The sequence below is a fragment of the Solanum pennellii genome, chromosome 4 (genome assembly GCF_001406875.1).
Source record: "Solanum pennellii chromosome 4, SPENNV200".
In the NCBI taxonomy this organism is placed as follows: domain Eukaryota; kingdom Viridiplantae; phylum Streptophyta; class Magnoliopsida; order Solanales; family Solanaceae; genus Solanum; species Solanum pennellii.
The window spans coordinates 69,519,636-69,529,149 of record NC_028640.1 but is presented as its reverse complement, the minus strand read 5'-3'; the positions used below and the strand labels follow the sequence as shown (position 1 = coordinate 69,529,149).

General features: G+C 36.0%; 1 protein-coding gene across 1 annotated transcript in view; it reads right to left on the bottom strand.

The window, feature by feature from the left end:
- The window catches only part of LOC107018317 (carboxypeptidase SOL1), an 18,184-nt gene extending 8,915 nt beyond the window's left edge, over nt 1–9,269 (bottom strand). The window contains exons 1-11 of the mRNA XM_015218775.2: nt 9,017–9,269; nt 8,695–8,785; nt 8,510–8,605; nt 6,902–6,932; nt 6,726–6,782; nt 5,021–5,116; nt 3,433–3,555; nt 1,907–2,011; nt 1,214–1,260; nt 873–998; nt 636–738 (exon numbers count right to left, since the gene is read on the bottom strand). Of these exons, the coding sequence (XP_015074261.1) occupies nt 636–738; nt 873–998; nt 1,214–1,260; nt 1,907–2,011; nt 3,433–3,555; nt 5,021–5,116; nt 6,726–6,782; nt 6,902–6,932; nt 8,510–8,605; nt 8,695–8,785; nt 9,017–9,242 (1,101 nt within the window). The 5' untranslated portion in view covers nt 9,243–9,269. The remainder of the gene's footprint in view (nt 1–635; nt 739–872; nt 999–1,213; nt 1,261–1,906; nt 2,012–3,432; nt 3,556–5,020; nt 5,117–6,725; nt 6,783–6,901; nt 6,933–8,509; nt 8,606–8,694; nt 8,786–9,016) is intronic.
- Between the last annotated feature and the right edge of the window lie 245 nt (nt 9,270–9,514).

The following is a 9,514-nucleotide window of genomic DNA, read 5'->3' as shown; positions in this document are numbered from 1 at the left end:
AAGCAGATTTTTGAGAGAGGGTTGGAGTGCAGACTTTCTGGACAGCCTTGACAAAATTTCAGTTTTCCGGAGATCCGACCGTTGGATCGTTCTGAAATTTTCACAGCTGGTTCACAACACATAGCACTACATCTTGACCGTTCAGATCGTCAATCGGAGTTCTTGATCGTCTGTTATTGCTGCTGGCGTAACCTGCGTTTTTCTTGGTGATATTTCCCAATTTCTCTTCTCTTTTGTGTTGGCTCTTATGTATGTTGTTGTTGGTGGGCTGTGACATCCTTGTAGACTGAGTTGGGTGTTTTTACCCTCAATTTGCATAATAAGAGAAGAAGAAGGGTGGACTCCTTCAAGTCCCGTGGTTTTTATCCTTCATACCGAAGGGGTTTTCCACGTATAAATCTTGTGTGTCACTTGCGTATTTATAATTCATATTTGCTTGTGATTCAATTGATGTGTTGCTGATTTGAGCTTGGTTAATATAGTGGTGAATTTCTTTTGGTAAATTGGTGAAGTATATTTGGTTGATTGTCTTGAAGTCGATCCTTGTAGGTGTTGTATCCTACTTGTGTTGTTTTGTGCCTCCCCCTACATTTTCACCCACTTAAAGTTATATTGATGCAAACTGAAGATCTAACCTCACTCGCATTAGGCCATTTGTCATCACTAATCTCTAGAGTAAGTTCAAAACAACCAGCATGTAAGTAATTCCAGTCTTGCATGCCTCCATAGATTGGATACCTGCAGGAAGAAACAAAAGAAACTATGGTTTGTAAGCAACAGCAGAAGCAGCAGAAAAGAATAAAGCCTCAAAGAAGTCCTAAGCCTGAAATGTTAACATGATAAAACTTAATTGGATTATCTCCATTATTTACCAATATGCACCATTTGTAATTCCTCCTGGAAACTCCTCACTTAGAGACATGTTATGATGGGAACGACTGTAGATGGTAGCCATGTATTTGAATGTTTCATCATCTGGACAGCCATAATAGTATTTTCTGAAAATGATGTGTACATATGTTTTGAAAAATATCAGTAAAAATTAGGGTTGGCAAGAAAAATTAGAAATTATCTGAAGACAACTAGAGACTCGGGATGTCAATAAATACGAAAGCAAATCAAATAACTAAAGCATGGTCCTCTAAACAAAAATTGAGCCTCTTGTCTAAATACTTAAAATTTGAAGGACAACAAACTGTCATCAGAGACTCACTTTTTGTTCTCTGTTCCATCCCATGGATAATTTGCTACAAGTGCTCCCTGTTGAAATAGAACAATATTATTAACTCCCGAGGTCAGCTCTCCAACATCTTCATATTAATGAAGCAATGAGGAAAAAAGAACAAACTCTATTATCGCTAAAGAACAAACAAGATTGTAAAGGACTGGACAAGCAGTTCCCTTATATAGTAAGATGATTTATTATCACAAATTTTCTTCACTTTTCCTTTATAAAGTATTATCACAGATTTTCTTCTGATCTAAGAATTTCTCTCGACACCTATATCATCATCCATTTTGAAATTCCCTATGCTCCAAAAATAATTATAAATTACAAGTTACTTATCAACTGAAGCTTCATTATTTGAACTAATCCATTAACTCTGCCATTTGAAGCTGCATAGGTGGAACAAGGATAATCATGACTATTCGTGCTTTATATGAAAGTGAAAACTTCAACTTCAAACATCATTCAGCAGACAAAAAGAAATGACCATAAGTTAAACAGTCACCACAACCACTAAAATGTAGCAAAGTGACACATGAAAAGATTAGTAATTGAAAATAATTTACTTCGCTACACGTGCAAAAGCCACATTACTCTTACTTAACTATGATATAAACAAAGGAGTAAGGACATTCTAATGCAATGCATAATTAGATTAAAGAGTATCTGAATGTTTACCCCGTGCAAACTAGCAGATGCTGTGAAGCGTATCTCATCCAACCAACGCATGATGGCTTTTGTTTCAGGTTGACGTGCACCAGGATCATCATTCATGTGAAAGAACTATGTCATCTCATAGCAGTTAATCCTTGGTATTATTATTAGTATACATAGAAGAGAGGAGAAGAGCCAAATACAAAACAAGAGCAGCATTTCAATAAGAAGTGGGTTTTTGACAAAACAAAGAGTAGCCCATTGAATTCAACATAATCCCAACAAGCTTTTAATTTCAATTTAAAGGTACATGTAAGAAACTTAAAGGACATGCGATCTACATTTTAAGTTGAATTGGATCTCAAAGGCCAACTTCCAAAGTCTCAAAGCATATGGAGAAAATCAATAATAGGAAATCCGAACCACAAATTGGAACTCATGTTACTAAAAAGAATGCTGAGAGAATACTTGAAGCAACATTTTCTGGACTTCACCAAAGGATGTGAATCAGCAACCGCTCCCCTTTCTTTGCCTTTTCAACAAGAAACAGGACAAGACAACGAATTCTATAGTTTATATGGAAAAAATTTATGGCACTATAGTTTATATGGAAAAAATTTATGGCACTAAGTAATGATAAAAGTGCTTACTGATTGCTAAATAATGTCAATAATCAAGATATTACTCTTTCTTTTTATCTGGGATAAGTTATTAGACAATAAGATTATAACCTACATTTCCTTTTGATGAATACAGGCTACAGCCTACATTATTTTTATTTTATAAGGAACGTGTGTCAAAATTGTCAAAGATTACCACTAACCAGTGCAAATTATCCTCTAAGAACATCTTTAGACTTTCTTAGTTTTAGAAATTGCAATGATCCTACTCACTTTTGCCTTTGTTAAGCTTCCAGTTAATTTATGCTTGAAGCCAAATAAGAATCTAATACTAGTGCAGTGGCACTAATGATGATCATGCTCCTCTCCCTTGACATATGATAAGTCTAATTTACATCATGAAGCTCATACATCTGACGATTTTTCAGTACACCAGAGAATCGATCATGCTGCAGTGACTCCCAAGTCCCTTTCTTTGAGTATTCTAGTTCATTATTAATTTTGTTAAGTTAATCAGTAGACTCCTAATAGTTGAAGAACTCCTTTTGAACTTGTTCCGTTCCTTTTTCATCATGAGCTTCTAAACTCTTCATTTTATCAACATCAAGGAAAAACAAGTCAGGGATGAGTATAAGTGCTTTGTACTTGACTAGTTTCCTGTTTGTTCTGGTTCTTTAGACTTAAAGCCTGAATTATTCACAGATTTTTGGATATTTTTAGTTATAACTGTGGGGATGATGATTCATCAAGCTGACACCAACTACTCTGAGGTTGAGGTGTAACTGATTATATGATAAGGGTCCCCATGTAGTTTCTTCACAATGTGCGAGTTGGAAATAAAAATAAACTCCAAATTTGCTTTCCGTAAAAACATTCAGATCAAACTTAAAGATAACAGAATATTCAATAGTACAGGATGCCAAGAGATACCTGGTCAGGAAAGTCTCGGTTCAAATCAATATTGTTTGCATTTCCACGCCTCCTCAATGAAAACCCATCTGGATTCATAGATGGGAGTATGTGAAGATGAACATTATCTACAATCAGGGTAGCCTGTAAAGCCAACCTAGAAAGTTGAGTTTTGAGACTGAAAAGAAAAAAATAATAACACCTTTTCTGCATCATCCTAGGACAAGGAAAAAGTTTATTAAGAACCAAGACAGTTCAAAAAGAAGTATTATTTCACCCAATTACACAATTTGTCTAAGACAACATGGAATAGCAAGATGAGTATCTGAGACAATAAAATAATATTATTAAGGAAGCAATAGCATAAAACCCAAAGAGACATATTTCTCAACTAACAAGTAAGCTATGCATAAAGCACCTTATGATATTCAATTAGTAATTTGTAAAAGGAATAAGTAAAAAGGAAACACAGATAATGAGGTATATCAGAATAACCCTGCAATCTTTGTATTCCTACCCTATGTTGCCGGCCCTAAACTAGTTGAGGTCAACCAGAGAGCATCTTGAATAGAATTCCAGTCTTGCATCGCCCCATTACAGACCATTTTGGAAAACTTTTCTTGATACTTGTGGGGTTCAATGGATTAGACCAGGAACTACGACTGATCTTTCGAGATGTATATTGTGGAATAGAGCAGAGCTGGATAAAGGAATAACTAGCTTCTTGAATAGAATTCCTGTCTGTACTTGGTGGACAAGTGTGGATGCAAAGAAATTCAAGCTGCATTGAGGACAAATCCAATGCTACTCGAAAGGTAAAGTCAAGCTGCAATTTTTGGACTTATGGTGTTAAAGGGAATTTGTAATAGGTAGAATCAGTTTTGATTGCATAGAATGCCTCCAAGAACAGGGATCTACTTTTGGATTTTGGGAAAGAGGGGGCAGTAATTTTGATTAATGGCAAGTGAATCGGTTGCTTGACAATCAATGCTTCAGTATTAGCCAAGGAACACAATGAACATCTGGAACTTCCTTTCTCTTTGTTCATTTCAACCTTAGATATTCAAATACTTTGTAAAGATGGACTTCTAGAAAGACTCTTCGGATGCTTTATTACTTGACATCTTTTCACCAAAGAAATTTCCTAAGATTTTACAACAACACACCTAGTGTAATCCCACAAGTGGGATCAGGGGAGGGTACTATACAGTGTATGCAGACTGACATCTTTTCACCAAAGAAATTTCCTAAGATTTTATAACAACAACATACCCAGTGTAATCCCACAAGTGGGGCCTGGGGAGGGTACTATAGAGTGTATGCAGACCTTATCCGTACCTTTAAAGGTAGAGGCTGTTTACCAAGATTTTCAAGATTAAAAACATAAATTTTCTGCATTTCCCGATATTTTTAGATACTTTTCAGACCTACAGCCAATACTAAGTAGCAGTCAAAAATTTGTATCCATTTTTTCTGATATTATACATGTATCAGGTATATCATGGTGAATTCTTCATCAACAACAAAGAGGGGAAACACAAGTCCAGAATCTAATAAAAAGACATATGAACTTCTAAAGCGGAAGTATTTAGCCAGAGAAGTCAATTACCAAGGGATCCTTCATATAATTATCACAAAGCCAGTTCGCCAGAAGAACTAGAAGCTCGCGACCTACAGGTTCATCCCCATGAACATTGCCAATGTACTGCAATACAAAGCCTGTTCAGTAATTTATCACCAAATATAATTGCTCCTAGAACTTCGAAACAGATACTGCAAATATTTAATTTCATTACATAAGAAGATGGTGAAAAGAGAGGAGAAAAGAAAAATTAATATTCGTAGCACAGGAACGGCTATAGCTCATGCATAAAATAAGTTCCAACATCTTCAATCAAAGCAATATATCGATGGTAATGTAAGCTGAGAAATCATAAAAGTTGCAGATCGGGTGCTTTTCTTCTGACTTTATTCAGTCAGCCAGACAAAATAGTAAAATGACTGGCCAGAATGCCATCTTTCTCTTCCCATTTCCACCAAATATTGCTGCACCTTTATAATTCTCTCTCCCAGTTCTCTTTCTTTTTATGATAAGCCATGGGAAAAAGAAATAAAGCTTCAGTATCCCCTACTTTACGCCTCTTTTGCTATTGTTTCTTTATTTGTTTGGTGAAGTACGTGAGGAGTTTCTTCCAACTCTGAGTTTCAGCAGTTCAACATGAATCATTAGGTCTCGAACTAGCAGAAAATATAAGCAGCAATGAATTGTAAGGATCCCTAGTTCAGCACATCCAAAGTTATATCCTTGACCTTTTTTCTGGTAAGTAATACAAATGTCAAACCTCAAACTAAGGCATATCCCTTTCGATTTCTTCATAACTAAATAAAACGGTTAAAACGATTACCGCTGGTGATAACTTTTCAAGATATGTACTACTCAGCTCTAATATATCAGAGAAAATGGAAGATATCAGAATCTACATGAAGCCTGACAGCATGCCACCTTAAGCTTTTACCAAAAAAATCTACTCCCTCTGCCCCAATACATGTGAAGGTGTTGGACTAGGCACGGAGTTTACGAACTAAAGGAAGACTGTTGACACTTGTAGTCTAAAACAAACTATAGATATTTGTGTGGCTCTAAATCATCTCATTAAGGATAAAATGAGAAGTTTTTGACAAATTGATACTAAATATAAAAAGGTGTCATTCTTTTTGGGGCTGAAAAGGAAAGAGTGTCACATAAAGTGGGAGGGACGGAGGGAGTACAAAGCTTTTGCACTTCTTTCTTCGCGGAATCTTATTTGTTTAGGCACAAGGTACTTTTAGCTCAAGAAGCAGGAAGAGGAGCCAAGACTGCAAGCTAAATTCACCAGCTAAAACTTCATTATTGATAAGAAAACTAACCTAGTGTCTAACTCAATATCAAAAGCTAGCTCATAACGTGAAGATTGTCCAAAACAAATACAAAGACGACAACCCATTTCTGCCCACCAAAGTGAGATACTGAACACTCTCTCCTCCAAAGCTAGCTCGTGAGATGAGGATTGCCCAAGAACATAAAAGAAAAACAACGACCCGTTTTCCTTTACCAATTTGGGGAACTTAACAATTATCATCATTCATCACAACAAGTTAGAAATGGATTCACAAGTTTTCACCAGTTTAACGCTTCTCAGTAAGCAAAGCTAGAACAAACTGGAAATAGATTTCTTCTAACTCTATATCAGCACAAACAATATCTTACCTCAGAATATTCAGTTTCATTTATGACATATGACAATCAGGAATATAATTATTGCAGATATCAATACCTTAAAGGCAGGCTCAGCCTCTTCCTTGCCTGGTTTGTCAGAAATTTCCATCACCCACTGTAAGCAATGCCAACTCAGTCATTGATACTAAAGGTATTTCTCAACTTTGGAGCAAGAACAAGTAGAAAAGGAGTATGTTGAATATAAATTTACGAAACAGGACGAAAAAGCATTACCAATGGAACTCCCTGCACACTCTTTCCAATGCTGATAATACATTCCAAAAACCCCTCAAAGAGAGCAGAAGCATGAGTTAGGTGTTAAAGCAGCATCATTAGAACAGAGGCTCCAGATAAGTATATAGCAATTATTAATCTACAGAGAGTTGTAGTCCACCTATGACAGAAAAGATTATCCATCAAAGCGTCCACAAATAACAATTCTTATCTGAGGGCAACGATACAACTATGTTACACCAGAATACGCATCAAACATTTTTCGATGACGGTGATTCCAGGCGTTTGCTCGCACCTCGACTATCCATCGGGTACCTGTTACCTCCACCAACAAAGGTACCAGGTAACCAACAAAGGTACCAGGTAACTAGCTTCGGCAAATGGGAAGAAATCACCTAGGGTTTTTTGTCAATGCTAGGTTTTAAACCTAAGACATGGTTCTCTTCCTTACTTCACAGTTCATTGACAACTAGGTCACGCCCTTTGGTGCAACTTTTTTGCTATTTTTATCGTACTTAAAGAAATTCACATGAATAACCCGTACAGCCATTTTACATGGTATGGTAAATGAAGATCCAATGCAAGAGATCATTCAGAATAATAAAGGCATTATTTTGGGCATCCAAGTATATAAGCACAATTACCATTACTTTACATTGCAACAATGTCGTATTCGAGGAAAGTTTATTAAGACAAAACACATAGTGAAAGGCATAGGTGAAATATGGCCCTTGTGCCTAACTCAACCTCCAAAACTAGCTCTTGAGGGAAAGATTGTCCAAGTCCATACAAAGAGACCGACCACCCGTCTATTCCCTAACCAATTGGGACTCTAACCCGCTCTAACACTCTCCTAGATGCCTAGACAGACAACTGAAGCATAGACAACATAACATGGGGCCAAATCAGGAAAGGACTTGGCACTTGTACCATGCAAGCTATGATACTTGGGCCAAACTCAACCTAAAAAGCTAGTTCTTTGAGGGGAGGATTGTTCAAGACTGTATAAGGAGACCACCACCAATATGGAACTCTAACCCACTCAAACATCCCTTTTACTTCCAGAACGTCAACTAAAGCATGGGTAGTGTAATGTGGGGGGCCCAAACATGTAAGGACTTGGCACTGATATAATGTAAAACATGACACTTGAATCTAACTCAATCCCAAAAGTTATCTCTTGAGGAGAGAATTGTCAAATCCATATAAGAAGACCATCCGTTCGTTCCTCAATCCATGTCACTCTAACCCACTCTACCACACCTGGCACACCCAAACCGTCAACTGGAGCATGGACAACATAACATGGGGGCCTAAACTTGGAAATACTTGGCTCAGATACCACATAATGAACAAAGTATGGGAGAATAATCTATATATTATTCCATGAAGTAACAAGATGATATACATGTACATAAAGTCCTAATTAAGGAATAAACTAAAAAGGAAAATCCTACAAATCAGCTATCAATCCCATAGTTAAGTTGTCTATTTATTTTATTACAATGAACATGACTACATTCATTCCTTAAGAACATGTATAAGAATCTCCAAATGCTTTAAAGATGAAAATAAAGATTATATACATTCTTGGTCCCCTAAAGTTACCTGTACACTCTAGATATCCCACTGCACCTACTATTCAATGACATCAGGGCATTCTCAAGATCAGAATTTGACATATAATCTTTAGCTAATTCTTCACTGCAAATACAAAAGTGAAACAGATTGTTCAGATATTCCTTGACACTTCAGCGAGAAATAACCAAAATATATGGTGAGTTTAAACGTACAGTCTTTTCAATTGCAATTGTTCAGCAAGAGAAACTTTTATATCTGCAAACAAATGCCTAGCTGAAGCTGCAAAGCTACCATTCACAACACCTATAAGAACAAAATCACATTTAACTAAAGAAGTTTAAATATTTTACAATAAATAATTAGAAATCCATACCCTCTTTAATTAATGAAGCGATTACACCTACTATACTTGTTTTTCTTCAAAATTGGACATAATAATCAATACCCATTATTGCTAAGCTTAAAATTAACAAATAAGAACATATTTAAAGCTCTAAAGATTCAATTTTTATTTCTATAAATAGATCATGTGACCTGAAGCGTTAATGGAGCTGGGAGAGCCGCCTCTGGCAACAGAGAGATTGAAAAAAGAAGAAAACAGAAGAGCAAAGATGAAGAAGAGATTCATAGTTTGAATCTGATGAAAGTTTAAGTTAATCGGAGAGGATTCAACATATTTGTGTTGTTTACGCCTGAATTTTGCTTCTTCTGATAGTTCAATGCTCGGTTGCGGTTGCCGAAAGCGAAGGTGAAAGAGCATGTGATAATCATAGACTCATGTTAAAATGTAATTTTAGTTATCTTATTGGTTAAAATCTTGATTTTAAAAAAATGATGATAAATTAATGTGTATTTTTTTTTATGGGCACAATGCATCAAATTAATAACATAATTTTATTGGAAAAAATATTACTCCTTAATCTTTTGAAAAATTGAAAAAAGTATTAGGGATTTTTCTTTTGGGTCCATTGTGAGTAAGGAGGAATTTGAATCCTGATATGAATGGTTCGTTAGTCACGTGCTCTAACTCTC